Below are 27,961 nucleotides of genomic sequence, written 5' to 3' on the forward strand. Positions count from 1 at the left end.
GAATGGCTATGCAATTGCAGTAATGGGCTATGGCCAGGGGCAATGTGGGCCAGTGCAGTTATGATGATGTACCTGCGTACATTTTATAATACACAGGGACCTATCATAAGACCCCTGACTCTACTTATAAGGTCTTGACTGAAGATCATGATTGGTTAATTTGTAGAATCAGATTATGTAGCGCTGGACTACATCAAAAACCTGAACCCTCACCGGCCCTTTTTGGACAGCATTGGAGACCCCTGATTTAGGGCCCTGTGTAAGACACATGGGGCAAGTGTATAGAGCAGGGGTAATCTAATCTAGCCTCCGGGGCAGCAGTACTACCGGATTCATTCCTCCCCTCTACTCAGGGAGTGATTTAAACCTGACGCACCAGGTGACTGAAATCTCTGGCCAATCAGAGGCATTATTGGACTATGGACCGTCAGGCAGACGAGAGAGAAAAAGGGCAGTGCTACTGATTTTGAGGGCCAGATTTGAGTATCCCGGTTCGTAAGGACATGACGCAAAAGTGCATTCGTGACTCATCATCTATTTACAGGCCATTATGTGTATGTGTATGTTTCAAACCCTTTTTTTTAGCGTGCATCTGTTTACCCTTTCAGGATGTGCACGCATGTCTGTCTGTGTCTCTTCCAGATGCCCCTCTTATTCTCCGGAACTCCAGTTGCACCCTGGGTAACGGGCAGTGGAGGTGTGAGTGCATTGTGGACTCCAGCCCCCCAGCGAAGGTCACCTGGTCCTCTGTGGGCTCCTCCACTAATGAGAGCGGCAACACGTTGTCCACGCTCAGTGGGCGGGTCCTAAGGTCTGTCCTCACTGGACCAATGGGAGATGGGGGCCACCGTTTCTACTGCAATGCCACCAATGAGCACGGAGACGACTTCTACCTGCTACCTATCACAGGCGAGTGTGGCTAGCGATATGGTGGCATTGTTGCCATGACTGCGACCTTGGCACAAAAAAAAAACGCACTTTAATGATGTCAGTCCCTCAGTTTTCTCATTTAATAATAACAATAACAATAATAATAATAATAATACATTTATTTTATATAGCGCTTTTCATGGTCTCAAAGACGCTTTACAATACATGAATACATACAATGAATCATACAATGCAGGAAAAAAATGCAGAAAATGCAGGGGTGGTGCAGTGGTGGTAGAAGAGGGTGTGAGAGGGGGAAGACAAACATCAAGGGAAGGCTAGGGAAAAGAGGTGGAAGGCTAGGGAAATGAGCCCGGGTGACATCTGTACCTTGCATTGAATTCAGCTTGCGATAATATACACATTATAGCAGTTTACATTGTGAGACAAGTGCAAAGACTGTTGAGTATTTTTATGATTGCAGTTACAGGGACAGAGTGCTCAAATGTGCAAATGTGTTACTTAAGTCTGGGTAGAACTGGATTGATTAATGGTGAGTTAATGGCTGATGTGCAATTTAACGATCTTATAAATACACTGCAACATTACAATACGTTACATTACATTTATTTGGCAGATGCTTTTATCCAAAGCGACGTAGGTCAGTGGAACAACTTCATAACACAGGTTCGATAAACATCAATTTATCTGTGAGTACAGTTGTGGTACTAAACAGGAAGTGTTGCTATTTATTTGTCAGTTAAAGAAGTATAGACTGACTGCATTTTGAAGGAAGTAAATAAATGCGTGTGGCCAAAACGTTCATTTTTGGTCTCATCTGACAATAGCGTCCTCTTCCAGTCATAATTCTAAAGAGGTTTGGCAAGCTCCAGATTCTTGGTTTTGTTTATTGTGCTCAGTAAGGGCTGTATTCGTGCCACCCTTCCAAAGAGTCCGTTGGTATGGAGATGCCATTTTATGTTTTGTTTTTTTTAACTTGTTGAATGCAAGAAACAAACTAATCTCTGCAATTCTTAAACAGTGATCCTTGGGTTATTAATGGCCTCCCTCACCATCTTCCTCACCATCCGTGGGGACAATATGCACTTGCTTCCTCTTCCTGGCAAATTTGCAACCATTCCATATGTTTTACACCTTTTTATTATTGCCCTTACAGTGCTAAGTGGTATGTTTAACCATTTATATAATTCTGGAGCTTACTGTGTCTACAGACCAGAGCTTAACTTCAACACCCCAAAAGTCCCCTACTGTGGGCCTCTACCACATGATGTTATTATTAGTTAAACACTAGAAGTGTGAATCATTTGTTTTTGTGTGTGTGCAGTACCCATATGTATGGTTTGTTTTTGCTGAACTGAATTGAGGAAGTTTCAACATTTTGACTGAAGTTTAGTCTTTCATTTAACATAAATGGTAATGTAATGGCAACCTCTCAGCTGCAAGCCCAGTTTTCCTAACCTTTATACTGCACAGCCTCAAAACGCGTGTCAAACTCAGAGAGTTTGGATTCCTGTTACTGTGACTACTGTTGCCATGGCTGATAATAAAGATGATGATGCCTGTATTTCTGACAGTGGAGCACTTTGGAAAGTGGGGAATTGTCCTTGGAGCAATCGGTGGAGCTGTGCTCATATGTCTTCTATTGGGAGCATTTTTATATTGTAAACGCACTAAAAGGTACGTTTGAAATTTACCCATTTGCTTAACTGTCACTGTATGCACTGTGTGTCACTTTAATTGGGTAATAGTAACTTGAGTACTCATATTATACTCGCATAAATGGCTTGCTCATTTAAACGGATTACTTGAAATCTAGGCATATATTAACGGAGACTTTTGAGGTCATTTTATTTGCAGAAACAGGCTATATGCCCAGTATTACAATTGCAGTGCATTAATCTAGGAGTCTGTAGTGAGCAAGAGTTAATTCAAGATTTATACCAAGGCGCTTTTAAAGTAATAATCTCGAAGATTTTCATTAAAATAAATTTCAGTTAAGTCACTATCTATCGCTGAATTAGTTAACACAATGGTGATTGAGTCTATTATTATATTATTATTATTATTATTATTATTATTTATGATTATAGAACTGGGTGTCTGTGTTGACATTCCCGGGAAGAAATCACAAGCGAGGGATAGTTAGTGACGCGTTTTCCATCACCCATCAGTGGTTGGTCCGCCAGAGAGGGTAGGTGGACGCAACAGGCTTGCTCTTCAACTCACTTGTGTGTGAGCGGCGTACTATTTTTTCAGGTGTCTGCTAGCGTTACAATAACAGAGAAAGGGAGCGGGTTATGGAACCCTAATAAGTTTTTGTGTAACATGAGCGGTCATATTATTTGTTGATGTAGATTTCGTATTACATTTGATGACAATGTAACATTACTAAATTACGCTATAAATTAAGCTATTTGCACAGCTGACGCTAGCTACCGGACCATGTCAAGAAAGGCAACATTAGTTTAGACAACGTTGTGCCCAGTATCCATCTCTCATATCAGGTAACGTTGCGTTAGCTAGCTAGCTAATGTAATTAACACAATCTAATGTCAGCTAACAATTAAGAAAAAACGCTAGCTAACGCTACCGCCCGGTACCAATGTTACCTTGTTGCAACGTTGCAGTGTAGCTAACTAAAGTCAAGGCCAGTGTGGGAGCCAAGTTACATTTATATATTTTTTAGTTGATAAAGAAGCGCAGTCTGTATTTTGTTTAATTGTTGAATGTAAGCATAATACTTTTAATACAAGAACTCTGTGAACTCTGTGAAGTTAAAACGGTGACGTAGGTTACCGTCACTTTAAGAGAATTAGGACTGGATTCGAAAAGAGCGTTGTGCAGTTGCAGCTCAATTAGCTACCGAGCCACACGGTTTTCTTACCGTAGTACGATTTACAGATTTTGGAGAACTTAACGTTGAATACTCCTGTAGGAAGATAATGCAAACTGTGGAATAAAATTGCGTGTTCTATCTTTACTACATCGGAGTCCTGTGGAAGTTTTTCCAACGCAAGTTAACGTACACGAGTTAAGCCAAGGCAAACGTAGGAGCTGCAGCCCCCACAGCCAGTTCAGATCTATGATTCGCAACGAGACTGGATGCAACTTGCAAAATTCCAAGACGTCTGATTGTAAACGTTCTAAAACTGCACTTGGCGATTTGACAAGGTGGGTCTTTTGAGACCCTAGGCAACGGCTATTTTTTACAGTCTCTGCTTCAGACGCTCTGCAACTAACCAGTTCACACCGCTGCAATTTTCTCTGCAACATTCTAAAACCGTTTCGTCTCGTTGCGAATCATTGATCTGAACTGGCCTTAACGTTACCGTTATTTACATTGCCATCAAGTTCCTCAATATATTGATCGCAATAAAGCCGGGGTATAGGTGGAGCAGAGCCGGGTCTGATTTCTGTGTAAAGATGTCAAGCCGGAGAAAACTAAATAAAAGAATACGGCAGTATGGTTTAGCGTTGTTATTTTATTACGCTTCCTCGTATGTTCTTTCGGCCTTGATGCCCTTTTTTGATGAAATCTCCTTTGTTTTTGTTTTATTCTTCTTATTCTGATTGCTAATTTAACACCCAGCTCAGCTTCATTCTCGAACAGTTTAGCTAGCAAAACCAGAAACAAGGCAGTTGTTTCAGAAATATCACACAACAATCATTCACGAAAAAGACTGTTCATTGTGCACGAGATACATAATTGCACGAGCCACAGCGAATCCCGCGAATTCTCTGCAGTGTAAAGATGTTCATACCGAGCAAAAGGTGGATAAAGAACGTTTGTGGAAATTGATCATCACTAATTCTACCCCAGGTCTGCTGCAGCATTTTAACCCAGCTCAGCAGTGTAAAGACATCTTAAGTTAGTCTAATGTTAGACAATTAATGAGTATGTACATAGCGTTGTTGTATAACAACCATTTTTTATTCAGTAAATAATAAGTGTAATAGTTGGCGTAGCCCAGGTGCCAACTGACTGACGTCAAACAGGCGACACTGGTTGGGTCCGGTTTGGTCTATGGGAAGTGAGGTCCAAAAACACACCTGCAATTACCGCTTCTCGCCATTGGCACCGCCAAAGAGAACGAAACGGAAATCTTCGAGATTGTAACTTTAATGCTGATAGTGTCATAATGCTTAATGAATTTAATTCTTGCACAAAGGTCATTTATTTACATGGGGAAAATTAAGATGATACCAGGATTTTGTGCCAAAAAAAAATTAATTCTACAAATTCAGTCGCTTATCCAGAATGCAAGCAAATGTTGCATGTCTTTTTGTTATAATTTTTTTTTACCAAAGTGCTGTTCCTTTTAGCTTGACTTCCTTTTATTTCACTCTATTTCCTTCTCTCTCACTTTCTCTCTCACCCCTCCCTCTCTCTCCCTCCCCTCCCTCTCCCTCTCCGTTCTCCCCCCCCCTCTCTCCTTCCCCCCTCTCTCTCTCTACTCTCCCTCCCTCCCCCTCTCTCTCTCCCTCTTCGTTCTCCTCCCTCTCTCTCATTCCCCCCTCTCTCTTTCTCCCTCCCCATTCTCCCCCCCTCCCTCTCCCCCTCTTCCTGTCCCTCTCCACCTCCACCTCTCTGTGACAGGCGCCCCAAACACGCAGACCTTTCCCTAAAAGAAGTGAAATGTGCTGGAGAGGAGGAAGTGAAGATTGACAGTTTGTACTCAAATATAAGAGCATGCCCTCCTGCCCATGCACTGCCAGAGAGCATGTACGAGGTGGAAGACGCACCCAGGGTACAGTACATCCTTCAAAAGACACTTTCACACATCTCTTGCATAATGAACGTATCGTGAGGATTTTGGGACTTTGTGGAAATGATTTAAAAAGCCCTGCGATAAATTGGTGGCCTGTCCAGGGTGTATTCCTGCCTCTCGCTCAATGCACGCTGGGATACGCTCTGCTCAGGATAAGCGGGTACAGATAATGGGTGGATGAATGGATGTAAAGGTTAGCCAGACATTGATTTTTAAAATCAAGGAAAGGCAAAGTGGTACGGATATTTTCCATTCATGCAGTCATGACACGTGGAACGTATTTCATGAAAGCTGTCAAATTAGACAATGTCTGTGGAACTTATGTGGACAGGAGTCATTGGAGTTTTTGCTTGCTGAAAACATGGGTATGAAGCTGTCTTGTCCTATAATTTTTAAAGTCACTCAGGACAAGAGAGTCTGTTAAATGATATTAATAGAAATGTCAACATAAATGTGTATATGTGCACACTTCAAAACAGTGCCCAGTGGGCACATCGTCTGCAAAACAACAAAACCAGAGGTGGAAAACCCAGGTCCAGGTAGTAAAAGTTCTCCTCGATTATTTTGTTCCAATCACATGGATTTGCAAATTAGCACAATTCTTCAACCAGGAAGCAGAACTAATTGGTGAAATCAGCTGGCTGAGCTTGTAGGTAGGACAGGGCAGGACTTTCTCTTTCTGACCCCTGGACTTTCCACCTCTGGACAATACTATTGTGTGAAAATCCGCAATGCACGTTCTCCTTATCCAGACGAAGTCTCCCAGCATTTTTGGGAAGACATTTTCTGCTGTATATTTATGTGCTAATTTTCTTTTTGTCTGTTTGTTTGCTTTTGTGTGTGTTTTTGTGTTTTTGTGTGTGTGTGTGTGTTTGTGCTTTGAAGTATCAGGAAATGAAGAGACAACCTTCATATGATGACGATGTGTACCAAAATTACTGAGATCTGCAGGACAATCACAGCTGTCGGTCATCTGCTTCCAGATCAAAAGCCCTTCAGTGTACTCAGCATTCATATTTTACGGTATTCTCTGAAGTAATCAGTGGACACTCATTTCATGCGTTTATGACCTTAGTTCCAATGGGTGCCATTTTGGTTTCAGACACCAGATGGCGCCAAAGGTACATAATTTAAAAAATAATAATAATTTTAGAAAACAGTCAGCACACCCGTTGCCCATTATCATATATAAATAATTAGTATGAAGTGTGTGTAGTAGACAAGTATACATCTACCAGGAGTTTTCACACCTGATGGGTAAGGAGCTGGTCTTGTAACCTAGAGGTCGCAAGTTCGATTCCCAGGTGGGACATTGTTTTTGTACCCTTGAGCAAAGTACTTAACCTGCGTTGCTTCAGTATATATCCAGCAGTATAAATGGATGCAGTGTAAATGCAATATAAGTTGTGTAAGTCGCTCTGGATAAGAGCATCTGCTAAATGCCTTTAATGTAATGTACTTAACCTGTATTGCATCAGAATATATCCAGCTGTATAAATGGATACAATGTGAAATGCTGTGTAAAAGTTGAGTAAGTTGCTCTGGATAGGAGCGGCTGCTAAATGTTCTGACTTTGCTACAGCCTATCCCCTGATCAATGAAAAAATAGAAAAATAGTTGTTCCTTTTTTGAGTTTAAATACATGAACACAATACAGGTTTAAACAGCTGATTTAAATCAATAATCAGCCAAACACAGTTTCATTAATTAGGATCCAGCTCATCTTCACCTGTGTGTCAGTAATATATATTGAGTAATTAATGTATATATTTTTTAAAACGTAACCCCCTTTCTAGAGAAACCCCCTTTCTTGCTATATAGAACATTAGAGAAAATGCAAGCTTTTGTTTATCGAAAATATAGTAGTTCTCCGAATAGGGAACATTTATTTATCATATTACGTATAGCTATTTCTGACATAATGTGTCTTCATAGGGTAAATCATTCGAACCCTGATTAGTTGAAACTGTGGCTCTCCCTCCAAATCCTTAAGAGGGGGGTCTGGGTTCTTTGTCCTAGAGTATTCATTGTTATTCAGCACTTAAATGATCAATTAAGGGAGCTAATAACACAACAAATTCACCTAGCGCCCTTTTCTTAATGCTCTTCATGACAACTCACCAGGCATTGTGGGGAATGTAGTGAACTAGACTGAGTGTCTGGTGCAAAAATTAGCCAATTCCTTCCAATAGCTAATTCACCAGAAAGGCTCCCAACCGATTTCCAAAGGCCATTTGCAGTTTTTGATGGAGTGACGTGGCTTTTGCAGATTTATATGGGATAGCACATGAAAGCTGGAGATTAAAACGAAATATCAATTTGTTTTCTCTAATACAACAGAGGAGTTCCCTGACTCAGTGCAGGAAGTTGACGTTGTCATGGTGATTAATGAATGCATTCTGTATTTGAATTCTGTTGATTCACCAGGGTTGTTGTTTTTTCTTTAATGCCTTGAGCGCTACAATCCCCATGGTACAGCGGACAGTATTAAATTAAACTCCATCAGACAACACGACAAAGAGAATGTGTGGAATCGATGGAAAGCTAATTGTACAACAGCAAAGGGGAAGCTAAGGCCTTGACATGGTTAAGGCTAAGTGCTGGAGATGGCTGTTATCGTGCTGGGTGACCATTTAAAATAAACAAGACATGATTTAATCTGAGAGAGAGAGAGAGAGAGAGAGAGAGAGAGAGAGAGAGAGAAAACCGCTAATGGTTTCGTTTCACTGAACAGATGTTCACAGTTTCAATAGCGAGGACCACCACACGTTCTGTCTCCAGTCAACTGCATCTCTTTCTCTCTCTCTCTTTCTCTTTCTCATATTTGGCAATATGTACCTATGTATTTCCTGCCAATAAAGCAATTTGAATTTGAATTTGAGAGAGAGAGAGAGAGAGAGAGGAAGCTGAACAAAAATGAAAATTGGTTTGATATTGAATGCAAAAATATTCGAAAAAACCTAAGAAAATTATCAAACCAAAAACATAACCAACCATACAACTCTGATTTACGCCTCAGGTATTGTCAAACTCTTAAAGAATATAAAAACACCCTAAAACAGAAAAAACAAAAATACATAAATAAAACTCTGAATGATATTGAAGAATCAGTTAATCAAAACCAGTTTTGGGATTTGTGGAACAATTTAAGCACAGCAAAGCAACACGAATTAGCCATTAGTGATGGAGCCATTTGGAAACAATATTTTGAAAATCTATACTGTGAAATCAGTCAGAAAACACACCATACTATGATTAATGAACAACTAAACAAATTGGAATCAACCATCAAGGATAATCAAAATCCATTGGATAAACCAATTTCCCACAAAGAACTGATCGAAAAGCTCCAGTCTCTAAAATCAAGAAAATCATGTGGTCTTGATGGAATTAGAAATGAAATGCTAAAAAATAGCACCCCAGAAATGCATGACGCTCTGCTTAAATTGTTCAACCAAGTACTGAGTTCAGGATGCTTTCCTGACATTTGGAACCGGGGGCTTATATCCCCAATTTATAAAAGTGGAGACAAATTAGACCCCAATAATTACAGAGGCATTTGTGTAAGCAGTAATCTGGGGAAGGTATTTTGTAGTATCATCAATTCAAGAATTGTAACCTTCCTTAACGAGCACAATGTCCTGAGTAAAAGTCAAATTGGATTTCTCCCAAATCATCGTACCACCGATCATATTTACACCCTACACACCCTAATAAATAAACACGTCCACAAAACAAAAAATGGTAAAATCTTTGCATGCTTCATTGATTTCAAGAAAGCATTTGACTCGATTTGGCATGACGGATTATTCTACAAAATTCTCCAAAGTGGTGTGGGGGGTAAAGTTTATGATATAATTAAATCAATGTACTCAGAAAATAAATGTGGAGTGAAAATTGGCGACCAAAGAACAGAGTTCTTCACACCAAAACAGGGAGTAAGGCAGGGCTGTAGTCTGAGTCCAACACTGTTCAATATTTACATTAATGAGTTAGCGGTGCAGTTGGAACGGTCTACAGCCCCGGGCCTCCTCCTACATGACACGGAAGTAAAATTCTTACTCTATGCAGATGACCTGGTTCTGCTGTCTCCCACTGAAAAGGGTTACAGCAGAACCTAGCTCTGGTAGAGGATTTCTGTCAGAACTGGGCACTGACAGTAAACTTAAAAAAGACAAAAATAATGATCTTCCAGAAAAAAGCCAGATGTCAGGAAAACAGGTTCCAGTTTTTTCTAGGCAACACCGCCCTAGATCACACTTTAAATTATACGTACCTTGGTCTGACAATTACAGCATCAGGGAGCTTTAACATGGCAGTGAATGCTTTAAAAGAAAAAGCTCGAAGAGCACTCTATGCTATAAAAAGAAAACTTCAAAAAATTGTTATACCAATTAAAATCTGGTTAAAAATATTTGATAGTGTAATTCAGCCCATTGCACTGTATGGAAGTGAGGTATGGGGTCCACTCAGCCAGCAGAACTATTCCAAATGGGACAAGCATCCAATAGAGACCCTGCATGTAGAATTTTGTAGAAACATCCTACAAGTACAAAGGAAAACACCAAATAATGCATGCAGGGCATAATTAGGCCATTAGCCATTAATGATTCACATCCAAAAAAGAGCGTTAAAATTCTGGATGCACCTCAATTCAAGTCCTCAAGACACATTGCAGTTTAAGGCAATGAAAGCCCAAGAGCTCAGTCATGAAAAGAGTCCCCTCAGTCAGCTGGTAATTAAGCTGACTAACCCATTAACCCAACTAACACAAATCACAGACCAGCTTCATACCAGCACTGCTTACCAACAAATCAAAGTAAACCAAGTAATGAAACAGACCAAAATCTCTTATCTGGAATATTGGATAATGTAACCAAAACACAAAACAAACTAGATTGCTATCGGACCCTAAAAAGAAATTACAAATTGGCTGAATATCTCTTCTCTGTCAGAGATACAAAGCAGAGGCAGATCCTGACCAAGTACAGGCTCAGTGACCACGCACTTGCAATTGAAAAAGGCAGACACCGGAATACATGGTTACCAAAAGAACAACGTATATGTGGTCACTGTAAGACAGGAGAGGTGGAAAGAGAGATGCACTTTCTCCTACATTGTGAAAAATATTCAGAAATTAGGACACATTATTTCAACAAATTTTCTCTAATTATAAAAGACTTCCTTTCCCAAACAAATGAGGAAAAAATGCAAATCCTGCTAGGAGAAAGGCCAACGGCTCCACTAGCAGCAAAATACATCTCGGCCTGCCATAATCTGAGGGACACTGGTTGACCACCACAAATATATTTATTTTAATTATTTATTAATTTATATCTTTATTTTTTTTATTTTTTTTATTTTTTACATTATTATTATTATTATTATTATTATTATTATTATTGTTATTATTATTATTGTTATGATTTTATTATTGTATAGCCTACTCGTTGTGGCCATTGCCACACTGTTGATTGCATTGTTGTCGTTTCCACAATGTTGTTCGTATTTCATGTTTCCTGTTCCTGTTTCTATGTGTACGCTTTGGCAATAAGTACAAGTGTATTTCATGCCAATAAAGCAGTTTGAATTTGAATTTGAATTTGAATTTGAATTTGAATTTGAATTTGAGAGAGAGAGAGAGAGAGAAATAATTCTTGCATTAAATTCCTAAATCCAAGTTAAGGATAAATGTTGAGTGAATCCCAGCCAATATGCCCTCTGGGCCAATAAGCTCTTTTTGTAACGCATACCGTTACAAGCGCACAGGCAGTGAAACACGTAATCACACATAATTACCGTAGATAAGGGTAGAGAGAGCATCTGCTGAGAAAATAAGTGATGATGAAGTGATGAGATGGACGGAGTGTAGCACAGTGGGTAAGGAGCTGGGCTTGTAACCGAAAGGTCGCAGATTCGATTCCCGGGTAAGGACACTGCCGTTGTACCCTTGAGCAAGGTACTTAACCTGTATTGCTTCAGTATATATCCAGCTGTATAAGTGGATACAATGTAAAATGCTGTGTAAAAGTTGAGTAAGTTTCTCTGGATAAGAGCATCTGCTAAATGCCTGTAATGTAATGTTCTTAACCTGTATTGCTTCAGTATATATCCAGCTGTATAAGTGGGTACAATGTAAAAGTTGTGTAAGTCGCTCTGGATAAGAGCGTCTGCTAAATGCCTGTAATGTAATGTAATGTGTGCCGTGCCTATTTCTGTGATGTGAATGATCACGGTTCTCTGGGACAGGTTCACAAACTCAGCCCTGGGGCCGCGCGCAAGCTGGTTTTTTGTTTGCTAATCTCATGATCAAATTAGGTTTTTTAAAATCTTGTACAAGTATTCTTCCTCAATTATCCCCCCCCCCCCCTTTCGAAACTTGTTGACACAGTACAAGTTTGGCTTGTTGCCACTTGCATTAGTTTTGCTTTGATCACTTCAGTTTTTCCGCTAATGGTTTAGTTTCACTGAACAGATGTTCACAGTTTCAATAGCGAGGACCACCACACGTTCTGTCTCCAGTCAACTGCATCTCTTTCTCTCTCTCTCTTTCTCTCTCACACACACATGCTCTCTCTCTCTCTCTCTCTCTCTCTCTCAAACTCCAGTTTAGGCCTTGGAAACGAGGTGTGCAGACTCTTCAGCTGATCAGTGATCAAGATTAAGCACTTAAGTGCAGGAAGACATCTAAAATGGGTAGAAGCAGCGGCCCACCAGGATTTGAGCTTGAGATCTCGGGTGCGAGCGGTGTTAAACACCCAGTGCTGGTTCACTCGTTCAAAAAGATTTCCACCCAGGATACGAGTGCCAGTCTGCTGCAGCTGTAGCACTCAGCTTTATTGGAGATGTCAGGTAGAATAAACCATCCGGCTTGCAGTTAGAGAATTAAGAGCAGAAGGTTTCGGCTTTTGACCAGCTGAGGATCTTGAAGGGGGGGGATGTGGTTTTAGGAGCCCCTCCCTCCTGTCCTGCCAGGGGGGGGTGCCTTGGTTTTAGGAGCCCCTCCCCCCGTCCTGCCAGGGGGGGGTGCTGTGGTTTTAAGAGCCCCCCGTCCCCCCCCGTCCCGCAGAGTCTGACACTTGGTGTGTTTCTGTGTTCTGTGCCACAGGAGGTCTGAGCGAGGCGGCCATTGCGGGAATCGCGGCAGGGGTCCCTTGCGCCATCCTCCTCCTCATCCTCCTCATCCTCCTCATCGTCTGTTGCGCCTACAAGCGAAGACGTGAGACCCAGGCCCCTCTTCATCGCCTCCTCATAACCAATCTCCCACCACCATCATGAAATATTCAGAGTTGGAGCTGATTGGTTTAGCATGTGTTCTGTTTTTTAGGTCGTGAGACGAGGTACCCAGTATCCAGGGCAGTGGACAGGGTGATGTTTGTTTAAAAAAAACTTGTGCGCTCTAGTAGCTCTCTCTCTCCTCTCTCTCTCTCTCACTCTCTCTTTCCTGCACTCTCTTGCTTTCTCTCTTTTTCCAGCTCTCTCTTTCTCTCTCCCTCTTCCTCCTGCTCTCTCATGCTTTCTCTCTTTTTCCTGTTCTCTCTCTCACACTCTCCCTTTCTTGCTCTCTCTTCCTCCTGCTCTCTCTTGCTTTCTCTCTTTTTCCTGTTCTCTCTTTCACACTCTCCCTTTCTTGCTCTCTCTCTTCCTCCAGCTCTCCCTCTCTTGCTTTCTCTCTCTTTTTCCTGCTCTTTCTTTTTCCTGCTCTTTCTTTCTCTCATGCTGTCTCTCTCTCACCCTCCAGCTCTCTCTTGCGCTTTCTTTCTTTCCGGCTCTCTCTTTCTCTTTCTCTCGCTCTCTCAACGCTCCCTTTCTCTCACACACATACTCCTGCTTATACCCAGGCGGTCGTGACCCAGCCAAATCTGAATGCTCCACACAAGCTGCTGACAGGAGGCATGAAAAGCTTAGGACCCCCAGACTACAACCTCCACTAGGTATTTATTCTACAGGGGGAAGGGGCGGGCTCTAACGTTCCCCATGGGCCAATCACAGGTAGCAATTTTGCAAGTGCTGTGGGTGGCAATGTCTGAAGTGACACAGTGTTTAAAGGCAGTTATAAGAACACCAGAAATATAGGCAGTAACCCACGGCCATCAGCCTCCAGTCCTGGAGAGTCTGCATTTTTAACTCCAGTCCTGGAGGGGGCGCTGTGTCTGCAGGTTTAACTCCAGTCCTGGAGAGTCTGCATTTTTAACTCCAGTCCCTCCAGAACTTGAGTCTGCAGACCTTCTGTAACCCATCAAGAGCAGCATCCCAGCTAACACAAAAGCCGCGTTTCCACCAAAAGTTTTAGTCCCAGGAACTACTTTTCAAGGAACTAAAAGGTTCCTTCAGCCCATGGTTGTCTGCGTTTCCACCGCGGTCTAAAGTCCCGCGAAGATTAGGCAAATTAGCCCACTGACGTATGAAAAAGCGATGTTGTCGTCGGTCCATCTGTCCTATGATTTCTTCTGTAACCCCATACTACCACCGAAGTAGCCTACATTATTTTCTAATAACCGGGACAGCCCGGAGGGGTTTATTCCACTTAAGCCACGTTTCCACCGAAGGAACTTTACCCCGGAACTAGGAACCTTTTGAGGAACTCAGAGCGTTTCCACCGCAGGAACTAGTCTAAATTTAGTTCCGGGGGCTTTATTTTACCCCCAAAAAGGTTCCTGCTCAGGGGGTAGTACTTTCCAAAATTACAGGAACCTTTGGGGTGTGGCGCAAGAACTGAAAATATCTGATTGGTCGACTACTTGCAGTGTTATTTTTTTTACTTTCAGCCGCCATGTTTAAAAATCTCAAACCAATTTTTTTTCATAATAACTTCAAATCAAACGTGTATGTTATGCAGCGCAGTAGCCTAGTTTTGGTTATAGCCTGCCAACGTCTTGGAATTATAATGTGTGCTCTTCTGTTCTTTTCTTGCTTTCGTATTCGTTTTATAAAATGCTAAGCATTCGTGCTGAGACAGCATATTACGTACCAAAATGTCTTGACATCCGAAGCGACAGAATACATTCACATTTATATGTATAACTGGCAACAACAGCAGAAAACATGCACACATTGTAAACAATTTGCTGTTTGATTACTTTCTCATCGTCAATTCCATGTAGGCTAATCGCAAAATGACAAGAATAGAACGAAAACTCGGACTTGCGTGAAAATTTAAATTAGTAGTGGTACAGCCACCGTTTGCTTTCCTTCGAAGTTACTGCTAGCCGAGCAGCGAAGTGTGCCCTCCAGATGCGAACCATGCACCATAAATTAGTCCATAGTCTTCCTGGTCTTTTTGTGGAATTGAAGAATGGCAGAGTAAAATTACGGCAGTCTGAAAAAGCTAAAGGGACGATTACTAGAATTAACCTGTTATTTTACCCTGACAAAAAGTGCGGAAGGTGATTTCCAGTTTGCTTTTACTGTATCACCAATGTGAATGACGCAGAACTACCGCATACCTCACATAACTGTATCAAACGGCAGTCAATTACAACGGGCTAACTAAGAAAATCCGGAAGAAAATATTCAGCAACCGAATTAATCCGTTTGAATATTTTGGTACGTAATATGCTGTCCCAGCACGAATGCTTTTTATAAAAAAAATGTATAAAACAAATACTAAAGCAAGAAAAGAACTGAAGAGCACACGTTATAATTCCAAGACGTTGGCAGGCTATAACCAAAACTAGGCTACTGCGCCACATAACATACAAGTTTGATTTGAAGTTATTATGAAAATAAATTGGTTTGTGGCTGCATATTTTTAAACATGGCGGCTGAAAATAAACACAAAAAAATGCTGCGAGTACTCGACCAATCAGAAATGTTCAGCGCTGCAAGCTCCACCCAAAAGGTTCCTGTACTTTCGTAAAGTACTACCCCCCGAGCAGGAACTTTTTGGGGGGTAAAATAAAGCCCCCGGAACTAAAGTTAGACCCTAGTTCCTCTGGTGGAAACGCACTGAGTTCCTCAAAAGGTTCCTAGTTCCGGGGTAAAGTTCCTGCGGTGGAAACACGGCTAAAATGTTCTCACAATGTTACTGGAATGTTTTTTTTCCCCCAGTGTTATAACAGTGTGAGAATGTTCTGAGTTAACTGAATGTGTTCTGGAGTGTCACGTCTTCCCCTCGTCGAGGGGCTAGTTCACGTAGAAGGATTACCTGAGTTACCTGGATCACTGCGCAGAGTGTCACCCAGAACGGCTCTTTCCACTTCGGTCCACGTTCCACATGCGGCGCAGGTATCCCGCTAACTCTGTAATCCTGCTTCGGGAAACAGGGCCCAGGACCCCCCCCCCCCCCCCCTCGCCTCTTCATTTAATCTGTTTATTCCCCCCCCCCCCCCCCCCCAGGCCCCATCACAGGGTTCATACACTTTTTCACCAATGATTTTCAATGACTTTTCCATGACTTATCCACAACCTTTAACTGAATTTCCATGACCAAAACAAATGACTTTATCTCAGCGGGACGATTTAAAATTATTTATTGTAACACTAAGTAAAATTAGGTATGCATCTGAAACATATGGTGCCTCTCTAAAACAAATAAACACCAGACAGACACACTTAGATACATTCTTTCATATTTTAATTCGAATAGTTTAACATTTTGTCAATGTCTCAAACAGGGCTCGAAATTGCGACCATTTTGGTCGCATATGCTCCCAAAATTTAATCTGTGCGACTTCGAAATATAATTGGGAGCATTTGTGCGAGTGCAAATAATTGTTCTGGTGCAACCTTTCTTTTTTTTTCTTTTTTCAGTCGAACGTCTCTTCCTCTGTACATTCGCTAGTTAGTACACTCAGTATGTGCCTTGTGAGCTGACGGTGACCCTTCTAACCAATCGTGAGCTTGACATTCTTACCTTTAATGCTGATTTTAAATTGGTTAATATTAGCCTTCAATCACTCCCTTCTGCAGCACTCCACTGTCACGCGACACAGAGAGCTAATGCGTTTACTTATGTTACCTGAAGACAAAAGTTTATGTTCAATTTATTAGCGTTATCGAAAGCTGAAAATTTGAAGCGAGGGTTTTAAACATTAACGTTGTTTTTGTGTAGCGACCCGGTTGAAACAGCTAATTTCTCCGATGCAGTTTACTGGCGGTTGATTTAATTAGTGGTATTATTGTGACGAGAAGCGCTTTGTCGTTTGAATGCATAACACGCAATTCCTTGAAGAGTCGACACATTTTAGGCGTGACAGTTTAACTGTTACTTGTAAACCGTACTGTTATATTGTCGTTTTTTATCAATAAAAAATCTATTGCATATATTGTTGGTGCTCCTTACATTTTGGTGGGTGCTCCTAACTTTTTTAAATTGAGAGCACCAGTGCTACCAAGTAAAAAAGTTAATTTCGAGCCCTGATATATTATTGAAGCTGCACTTCCCTGGCATATTGTTGGCACAATGGGGCCTACGTTTACTAACTGCTACATTAGCAGAAGCGTGCCTGTTGGGCGTGCCTGCAAACAGACTGACCCAGACCGAATTAACTTCTCTCACCACCAAAATACCGCGAAGGTTACGTGCCAATTTACGTTTTATTACTATACATACCATTTTTATGATTGGATTAATTAGCAATTGTATTTGATGCAACTTTAGCTATATTTCCATTACTTTTCCAAAACTTTTCAAAAAACATTATTTTCCATAACTTTTCCAGGGCCTGGAAATTGCATTTTAAATTTCAATGACTTTTCCAGGTTTTTCATGACCGTACGAACCCTGCCATCAGAGCGGTCCTCCACACTCCCCTATGAGGTGTCTCCCCCAGCTGTACGAATGGCCACCACCGTCTAAACGCAGCACTCTTATGTACAGACCCCTCACCTGTCCAGTACTGTGTATATGTTACATTTTGTGTTGTCTTTTATATTATTTTTTAACTTCATTTTCCTCTTTTTTTCAAAATTTTCTGTAATGTTTTTTTTTTCTTTCTGATATGCAGTATTTTTAATTTTTTTTTTTTTGCAGTACTGTCATTTTATATATGTAAAATTGATTCCAAAGGGCTTGATACATTTAATATCTGTAATGTCAAGATAAATAAATATTCAGTAGTGGTTGAAGCCCATAACTACTGGTTGCAACTCTATGTTATAAAAGGACAAGACCTGTGATGTGTCTGTTTATAAAATGGCTCCCACTGAATTCAGGTAATTTATTTATAAATTTAATTGCAATAAATTTACTCACAATGCTATTGTGAACAACTTTTAAGAGATGTAATTCTTTTGTAGATATTGTATGTTAATTTATTTTTAAATGAATGTCCAAGAATAAAATCATGTATGTATTGGATATAGTCATTTGAGAACTTTTGGATGATTAGTCACTCGATCAACTGAGATTCAAGAAGCAATGGTTCCCCTTTCCGTGTTGAACTTTTTTAGGAGTGCTCAATTCCTGTAATGAGTTCAGAGAATCAGAACTACAAACTTTCACACTAATATGTAGAAAAGCGCATTGCCTGATTGCCTGTTCTCAGGTGTGTGTGTTTGTGTGTCTGTGTGTGTGCGTGCGTGTGTGTGTGTGCATGTGTGTGTGTGTCCACAATGTTAAAATCATACCCTAGAGCGTGGAGTGCAGTGGTGGTAGCTACTGTAGGTTCACTGAGCGTCCAGGTTTTAGCTGTAATAAAGCACTTTGATTAGCTAAAACCAGTCAAATATATGGTTGGCACCTGTTTTCTTGGGTCTGATCATGAAATGAGACATTTTAGAAATTAAATCCCTTATTAATGGCAACATTATACATTACTTAATACCCAGTGTACCATCTCCATTTTGCATTAGTTTACAAAACAAGTGTTCATAGGAGCTGCCAATCACCGGATTTTTGAACTACATTCCAACATTAAAATAAATAAAATAAAATGCACAGTACTGTCTAGAAGAGGGGGGTGGGGTGGGGTGGGGGATCTATCTAGGGCTGGGGATGAGGGTATGAGCTAACCACCCCCCCTCCCCAATCTCTCCTAGGGTGGTGTAAAGACTAGAGCTGGCCGCAGCGATTAACTCATTGCTATCTGAGTTCACGGTTTTGTGTCGTAGTAGTCATGCCCTGCAGAAGATAATCTTCAGCTCTGCATCCATCCTGACGTTCTGAAAGAGGAACGCAGCTCTGTGCGTGACCCGTGCAAATCACACGCACTTCTCAAAAGCAAGACGACAACTTCAAGATCCTGCAGGTTCGTAACACAGAACATTATATTTATCGCTCGGCTACTCATAATATTTCTGAATGTGAAGGTATGTCAATTGGTTTGACAGAGGAAGTGACTTATGTGGTGTCTTTTTTCAACTAATTAAAAGTATCTTTCTGAGGAAATGAATGTTTGTCATGTAGCAATCAACTGCATAAAATGATGTGTCTTCAAAGTTAAATCTTGAAATAACACAGTTTTTCAAACTGTACATTTGATAAAACACCAGGGATTAGTACCTCTTTCTTCTGCTGCCAGACAGTCTAAAATCATTTTCATCCTGTAAATAATCATGTCTGTTTCTATTTTTTTTTTTTTTTGTTTTGTTACATTTGACCCATGAAGTCAGTGTCTTTTTCTTATGTTAGATACAGAGCTCATGGGTTCCTTCAGGAGATCATCTGTTCTTTGCAGTGTCATTCAAGGTACTGTAACATACGGCAATTGGAATTGCTTGCATTTATGGATCTTGGTAATTCAACTGCAGGGGTAATGAGGGGTTGTTCAGTTTTTGTGTTCTTGTAGCACTCTCCCATAAATTTAATGGGGAAAGTGTTTAATTGGTTGAATATTCGACAGCGATGACCAGATAATACTGTGTACATAGCAAAAAAAAAACATATATCAATATTATCCATCGTAAAAATATTAAAAGGACATTTATGACCTTTGGTGTTTAGCCTACCGCATTGCAATTCTTCTGTCTCTGTTATTTTGAACAGGTCTGGCAGTTTGGAGTGTGGCTGCGGCTGGACAGCCGTGGTCAGTGACGATTCCTAACCAGATGTCCGCTCCGGTCGGGTCTTGCATCGTCGTTCCTTGCTCCTTCACTCCCCCGACCGCTAACGAGGCCGTTGAAGTCACTTGGTACCAGTACGTCAGTCGTGGCTACCCGCTGGTATACAGCGAATCCAAACCGAGGGCCGTCATAGATAAGTTTCGTGACAGCACGGAGTTAATTGGCAGCGCGGGAGAGGGGAACTGCAGTCTCAAAATCAACCGGACACGAGCAGCACATAATGCTGAGAAGATCTATGTGTGGATTACGCCAAATAAGTTGGACGGCAAATTCTATGATCAGACGGTGACATTAGAGGTTACAGGTACATTAAAAAAATAAAATAAACCAGCAGATGTGATGAAACTCTTTTTACCTTCTGTTTATCCCCCCTTTTTCTCGACATGTTGGAATGCCCAAACATGCTGAAGCAGCGACTCTCATCGCACCTTGACTTACAAATTGTTTTTTTTAAATTAATCTTTATTTCATTTTTAGAATTTTTTTTGGTTACCAAGTGTGTTGTGTTGGTGAAGACAAATCCCTATCACTTTAAATGTGCATGTGCGCGATTTGTTTTATCCGCAGAGAACGCCCCTCAGCCGGAGATAAGGGTGATGGGCGACAATCTAACAGAGGGGGATGAGGTTAGCCTGTCCTGTGATGTCATCCACACCTGCCCCCCTTCCCCCCCTTCCGTCTCCTTCCGCAACCACACGGGGGCGCTCCGTTGGAGCCACAATAAGGAAGAGGCGGGGCGTTGGCGCGTCTCCGTGGAGACGTCCTGGAAAGTGAACTCGTCGGACCATGGGAGGGGCGTGACGTGTGATGTCACACATCCTGGGGGACTGACAGCCAGCAGAGAGATTGTGCTCCATGTTACCTGTGAGTTGCCATGGTTACCGCAACCTGAGCATAAAGCATATCACTTACCAAAGCACTATCAGGCAAAAGAAAAATTTCATGTGGAATAATGGAGAAAATAAATTTTAAAAAAAATGTTTTATTTATATAGTTGTGTGCCCTAATTTAGCCAGTCACAACATCCCAGCAACATTCCAGCAATGCTCCACCAGAATGCCAGCCAAACATTGGTACCCTCTACCTGTGGGCCGACCAGGCATCCCTATTGGCCCAATTACACATTTTTGTTATCCTTTCCCCAGATCCCCCGAAATCTGTGAGTGTCCATGGACCCCCAAACGCACTTCCACCTGGCGGATGCGTGTCCCTGTCCTGCAGCAGTCAGGCCAACCCCCCTGCGACCTCCTTCCAGTGGTACCGTGTGGATCAAGGCCAGCCCAAGCTATTGGAGGCCACCTCTAAGGACATGACAGCTACAAATCTGAGCCGCGACCAGAACCTGTTCCGCTGCAAAGCCAGCAACAGCGCGGGGAGTGGCAGCTCGCCTGACTTTGAAGTCATCAAAGAGTGTGCGTACTTTGTGTTTTTGGGATTATGGGATTACAGTGTGTGTGTGTGTGAGTGAGTGTGTGTGTGTGAGTGTGTGTATGTGTGTGTGTGTGAGTGAGTGTGTGTGTGAGTGTGTGTGTGTGTGTGTGTGTGTGATTGTGAGTGTGAGTGTGTGTGTGTGTGTGTGTGTGTGTGTGTGTGTGTGTGAGTGTGTGTGTGTGTGTGTGTGTGTGTGTGTGTGTGAGTGAGTGTGTGTGTGTGAGTGTGTGTATGTGTGTGTGTGTGAGTGAGTGTGTGTGTGAGTGTGTGTGTGTGTGTGTGTGTGTGATTGTGAGTGTGTGTGTGTGAGTGAGTGAGTGTGTGTGTGTGTGTGTGTGTGTGTGTTTACTGTCATCTCTTTTTCAAGCGGCCCTCTTTCACAAACATACACACCCCACCTCTATGGGCCCCCTAGACTCGGTAGTGCCTGGGAAAGCTTTCCCTGTTATAAGCTCTTAGCTCCACCCCTTTCTCTGTTATACTCCCCTAACTCCACCCCTTCCCCAAATATATCTCCTTAGCCCCACCCTTTTCCCGATATACCCCCATAGCCCCACCCCTTTCCCTGACATAGCCCCTTGGCTCTGCCTCTTCCTCGATGTACCACTTAGCTCCGCCCATTTCCCCTGATGTACCCAATTAGCCCCATCACTTTCCCTGACATACCCCCTTGGCTCCACCCCTTTCCCCTGATGAACCCCATTGGCTCCACCCCCTGGTGAAAGTGAAGGGTCCAGGTTTCACACCTCTTGTGTGAAACCTTAACTTTAACACCTATGGTGTGAATCATAACAGGTGTTTATGTATGTGCAGTTCCAATATGTATGGTTTGTTTTTGCTGGTTTGGTTTGTATTGAGGAAGTATCAACATTTTGACTGGAGCTCAGTCTTGCATTTAACATTGTTGTTGCAGAAAGGAGATCCTCTTATGTTTTACAGTTATTGTTTGAAAATGACTTTCAATAAAATAAAATAAAAATTTTTTAATTAAAAAAGTTTTATCAAATGAAGTTTTGAAAATGATCTTATCTCAGATGATTTAATCTGAGACCCCCTGACTCACAGACCCGCAGCAGTGCGTTGTGGGATTGAACATCCATGAAGGGCTCCTGTGTACATGTTTATTATGTGTATGTTTCAAACCCTTTTTTTTAGCGTGCATCTGTTTACCCTTTCAGGATGTGCACGCATGTCTGTCTGTGTCTCTTCCAGATGCCCCTCTTATTCTCCGGAACTCCAGTTGCACCCTGGGTAACGGGCAGTGGAGGTGTGAGTGCATTGTGGACTCCAGCCCCCCAGCGAAGGTCACCTGGTCCTCCGTGGGCTCCTCCACTAATGAGAGCGGCAACACGTTGTCCACGCTCAGTGGGCGGGTCCTAAGGTCTGTCCTCACTGGACCAATGGGAGACGGGGGCCACCGTTTCTACTGCAATGCCACCAATGAGCACGGAGACGCCTTCTACCTGCTACCTATCACAGGCGAGTGTGGCTAGCTATATAGTGGCATTGTTGCCATGACTGCGACCCTGGCACAAAAAAAAAAAAAAAACGCACTTTAATGATGTCAGTCCCTCAGTTTGCTCATTTAATAATAATAATAACAATAATAATAATAATACATTTATTTTATATAGCGCTTTTCATGGTCTCAAAGACGCTTTACAATACATGAATACATACAATGAATCATACAATGCAGGAAAAAAAATGCAGAAAATGCAGGGGTGGTGCAGTGGTGGTAGAAGGGGGTGTGAGAGGGGGAAGACAAACATCAAGGGAAGGCTAGGGAAAAGAGGTGGAAGGCTAGGGAAATGAGCCCGGGTGACATCTGCACCTTGCATTGAATTGAGCTCGCGATAATATACACATTATAGCAGTTCACATTGTGAGACAAGTGCAAAGACTGTTGAGTATTTTTATGATTGCAGTTACAGGGACAGAGTGCTCGAATGTGCGAATGTGTTACTTAAGTCTGGGTAGAACTGGATTGATTAACGGTGAGTTAATGGCTGATGTGCAATTTAACGATCTTATAAATGCACTGCAACATTACAATACGTTACATTACATTTATTTGGCAGATGCTTTTATCCAAAGCGATGTAGATCAGTGGAACAACTTCATAACACAGGTTTGATAAACATCAATTTATCTGTGAGTACAGTTGTGGTACTAAACAGGAAGTGTTGCAATTTATTTGTCAGTTAAAGAAGTATAGATTGACTGCATTTTGAAGGAAGTAAATAAATGCGTGTGGCCAAAACGTTCATTTTTGGTCTCATCTGACAATAGCGTCCTCTTCCAGTCATAATTCCAAAGAGGTTTGGCAAGCTCCAGATTCTTGGTTTTGTTTATTGTGCTCAGTAAGGGCTGTCTTCGTGCCACCGTTCCAAAGAGTCAGTTGGTATGGAGATGCCATTTTATGTTTTTTTTTTTTTTACTTGCTGAATACAAGAAACAAACTAATCATTTTGACTGAAGCTCAGTCTTTCATTTAACATAAATGGTAATGTAATGGCAACCTCTCAGCTGCAAGCCCAGTTTTCCTAACCTTTATACTGCACCGCCTCAAAACGCGTGTCAAACTCAAAGAGTTTGGGTTCCTGTTACTGTGACTACTGTTGCCATGGCTCATAATAAAGATGATGATGCCTGTATTTCTGACAGTGGAGCACTTTGGAAAGTGGGGAATTGTCCTTGGAGCAATCGGTGGAGCTGTGCTTATATGTCTTCTATTGGGAGCATTTTTATATTGTAAACGCACTAAAAGGTACGTTTGAAATTTACCCATTTGCTTAACTGTCACTGTATGCACTGTGTGTCACTTCAATTGGGTAATAGTAACTTGAGTACTCATATTATACTCGCATAAATGGCTTGCTCATTTAAACGGATTACTTGAAATCTAAGCATATATTAACGGAGACGTTTGAGGTCATTTTATTTGCAGAAACAGGCTATATGCCCAGTATTACAATTGCAGTGCATTAATCTAGGAGTCTGTAGTGAGCAAGAGTTAATTCAAGATTTATACCAAGGCGCTTTTAAAGTAATAATCTCGAAGATTTTCATTAAAATAAATTTCAGTTAAGTCACTATCTGTCGCTGAATTAAGTAACACAATGGTGATTGAGCTTATTATTATATTAATTATTATTATTATTATTATTTATGATTATAGAACTGGGTGTCTGTGGTGACATTCCCGGGAAAAAATCACAAGCGGCGCATAGTTAGTGACGCGTTTTCCATCACCCATCAGTGGTTGGTCCGCCAGAGAGGGTAGGTGTACGCAACAGGCTTGCTCTTCAACTCACTTGTGTGAGCGGCGTACTGTTTTTTCCGTTGTCTGCTAGCGTTACAATAACAGAGAAAGGGAGCGGGTTATGGAACCCTAATAAGTTTTTGTGTAACATGAGAGGTCATATTATTTGTTGATGTAGATTTCGTATTACATTTGATGACAATGTAACATTACTAAATTACGCTATGAATTAAGCTATTTGCACAGCTGACGCTAGCTACCGGACCATGTCAAGAAAGGCAACATTAGTTTAGACAACTTTGCGCACAGTATCCATCTCTCATATCAGGTAACGTTGCGTTAGCTAGCTAGCTAATGTAATTAGCACAATCTAATGTCAGCTAACAATTAAGAAAAAACGCTAGCTAACGCTACCGCCCGGTACCGACCTCGCAAACCGTCTCTCGAATGCAATGGTACCTTGTTGCAACGTTGCAGTGTAGCTAACTAAAGCCAAGCCCAGTTCAGATCTATGATTCCCAACTAGACTGGATTCAACTTGCAAAATTCCAAGACGTCTGATTGTGAACGTTCTAAAGCTGTACTTGGCGATTTGACAAGGTGGGTCTTTTGAGACCCTAGGCAACGGCTATTTTTTACAGTCTCTGCTTCAGACGCTCTGCAACTAACCAGTTCACACCGCTGCAATTTTCTCTGCAACATTCTGAAACCGTTTCGTCTCGTTGCGAAACATTGATCTGAACTGGCCTTAACGTTACCGTTATTTACATTGCCATCAAGTTCATCAATATATTGATCGCAATAAAGCCGGGGTATAGGTGGAGCAGAGCCGGGTCTGATTTCTGTGTAAAGATGTCAAGCCGGAGAAAACTAAATAAAAGAATACGGCAGTATGGTTTAGCGTTGTTATTTTATTACGCTTCCTCATATGTTCCTTCAGCCTTGATGCCCTTTTTTGATGAAATCGCCTTTGTTTTTGTTTTATTCTTCTTATTCTGATTGCTAATTTAACACCCAGCTCAGCTTCATTCTCGAACAGTTTAGCTAGCAAAACCAGAAACAAGGCAGTTGTTTCAGAAATATCACACAACAATCATTCACGAAAAAGACTGTTCATTGTGCACGAGATACATAATTGCACGAGCCACAGCGAATCCCGCGAATTCTTCTCTGCAGTGTAAAGATGTTCATACTGAGCAAAAGGTGGATAAAGAACGTTTGTGGAAATTGATCATCACTAATTCTACCCCAGGTCTGCTGCAGCATTTTAACCCAGCTCAGCAGTGTAAAGACATCTTGAGTTAGTCTAATGTTAGACAATGAATGAGTATGTACATAGTTGTATAACAACCATTTTTTATTCAGTAAATAATAAGTGTAATAGTTGGCGTAGCCCAGGTGCCAACTGACTGACGTCAAACAGGCGACACTGGTTGGGTCCGGTTTGCTCTATGGGAAGTGAGGTCCAAAAACACACCTGCAATTACCGCTTCTCGCCATTGGCACCGCCAAAGAGAACGAAACGGAAATCTTCGAGATTGTAACTTTAATGCTGATAGTGTCATAATGCTTAATTAATTTAAGTCTTGCACAAAGGTCGTTTATTTACATGGGGAAAATTAAGATGATACCAGGATTTTGTGCCAAAAAATTAATTCTACAAATTCAGTCGCTTATCCAGAATGCAAGCAAATGTTGCATGTCTTTTTGTTATAATTTTTTTTTACCAAAGTGCTGTTCCTTTTAGCTGAACTTCCTTTTATTTCACTCTATTTCCTTCTCTCTCACTTTCTCTCTCACCCCTCCCTCTCTCCCTCCCCCTCCCTCTCTCCATTCTCCCTCTCTCCCCCTCTCTCTCTCCCTCTCTGTTGTCCCCCCTCTCTTCCTCTCCGTTCTCCCCCCTCTCTCCTTCCCCCCTCTCTCTCTCCACTCTCCCTCCCTCCCCCTCTCTCTCTCCCTCTCCTTCCCCCCTCTCTCTCCCTCTTCGTTCTCCTCCCTCTCTCTCTTTCCCCCCCTCTCTCTTTCTCCCTCCCTCCACCTCCACCTCTCTGTGACAGGCGCCCCAAACACGCAGACCTTTCCCTAAAAAAAGTGAAATGTGCTGGAGAGGAGGAAGTGAAGATTGACAGTTTGTACTCAAATTCGAGTCCATGCCCTCCTGCCCATGCACTCCCAGAGAGCATCTACGAGGTGGAAGACGCACTCAGGGTACAGTACATCCTTCAAAAGACACTTTCACACATCTCTTGCATAATGAACGTGTCTTGAGGATTTTGGGACTTTGTGGAAAGGATTTAAAAGGCCCTGCGATAAATTGGTGGCCTGTCCAGGGTGTATTCCTGCCTCTTGCCCAATGCACGCTGGGATACGCTCTGCTCAGGATAAGCGGGTACAGATAATGGGTGGATGAATGGATGTAAAGGTTAGCCATTAGACATTGATTTTTAAAATCAAGGAAAGGCGAAGTGTTACGGATATTTTCCATTCATGCAGTCATGACACGTGGAACGTATTTCATGAAAGCTGTCAAATTAGACAATGTCTGTGGAACTTATGTGGACAGGAGTCATTGGAGTTTTTGCTTGCTGAAAACATGGGTATGAAGCTGTCTTGTCCTATAATTTTTAAAGTCACTCAGGACAAGAGAGTCTGTTAAATTATATTAATAGAAATGTCAGCATGAATGTGTATATGTGCACACTTCAAAACGTGCCCAGTGGTCACATCGTCTGCAAAACAACAAAACCAGAGGTGGAAAACCCAGGTCCAGGTAGTAAAAGTTCTCCCCGATTATTTTGTTCCAATCACATGGATTTGCAAATTAGCACAATTCTTCAACCAGGAAGCAGAACTAATTGGTGAAATCAGCTGGCTGAGCTTGTAGGTAGGACAGGGCAGGACTTTCTCTTTCTGACCCCTGGACTTTCCACCTCTGGTAAATGGTAAATGGACTGCATTTATATAGCGCTTTTATCCAAAGCGCTTTACAATTGATGCCTCTCATTCGCCAGAGCAGTTAGGGGTTAGGGGTTAGGTGTCTTGCTCAAGGACACTTCGACATGCCCAGGGCGGGGTTTGAACCGGCAACCCTCCGACTGCCAGACAATCGGTCTTACCTCCTGAGCTATGTCGCCCCTCTGGACAATACTATTGTGTGAAAATCCACAATGCACGTGCTCCTTATCCAGACGAAGTCTCCCAGAATTTTTGGGAAGACATTTTCTGCTGTATATTTATGTGCTAATTTTCTTTTTGTTTGTTTGTTTGCTTTTGTGTGTGTTTTTGTGTTTTTGTGTGTGTGTGTGTGTTTGTGCTTTGAAGTATCAGGAAATGAAGAGACAGCCTTCATATGATGACGATGTGTACCAAAATTACTGAGATCTGCAGGACAATCACAGCTGTCGGTCATCTGCTTCCAGATCAAAAGCGCTTCAGTGTACTCAGCATTCATATTTTACGGTATTCTCTGAAGTAATCAGTGGACACTCATTTCATGCGTTTATGACCTTAGTTCCAATGGGTGCCATTTTGGTTTCAGACACCAGATGGCGCCAAAGGTACATAATTTAAAAAATAATAATAATTTTAGAAAACAGCCAGC

The 27,961-nt window shown here is 41.8% G+C and overlaps 2 protein-coding genes and 1 long non-coding RNA gene across 3 annotated transcripts in view; all 3 read left to right on the plus strand.

Moving 5' to 3' along the window:
- The window catches only part of LOC118228817 (hemicentin-1-like), an 84,872-nt gene that overhangs the window by 38,926 nt on the left and 17,985 nt on the right, over positions 1 to 27,961 (plus strand). The gene's annotated exons all lie outside the window — the stretch shown is intronic.
- Positions 12,752 to 17,583, plus strand: LOC118228860. The gene is made up of 4 exons (XR_004765558.1): positions 12,752 to 12,879; positions 12,988 to 13,028; positions 13,502 to 13,594; positions 17,364 to 17,583. It is a non-coding gene; the product is annotated as an uncharacterized LOC118228860 (long non-coding RNA).
- Positions 19,215 to 27,945, plus strand: LOC118228854 (sialic acid-binding Ig-like lectin 14). Its single transcript, XM_035420375.1, has 8 exons — positions 19,215 to 19,290; positions 19,588 to 19,968; positions 20,232 to 20,528; positions 20,810 to 21,076; positions 22,308 to 22,574; positions 23,763 to 23,865; positions 26,418 to 26,568; positions 27,682 to 27,945. Exons 1-8 carry the CDS (start codon positions 19,227 to 19,229, stop codon positions 27,736 to 27,738), a joined length of 1,587 nt encoding a protein of 528 aa, XP_035276266.1. The 5' UTR covers positions 19,215 to 19,226; the 3' UTR covers positions 27,739 to 27,945.

Source organism: Anguilla anguilla, chromosome 1, assembly GCF_013347855.1.
Source record: "Anguilla anguilla isolate fAngAng1 chromosome 1, fAngAng1.pri, whole genome shotgun sequence".
Lineage (NCBI taxonomy): Eukaryota > Metazoa > Chordata > Actinopteri > Anguilliformes > Anguillidae > Anguilla > Anguilla anguilla.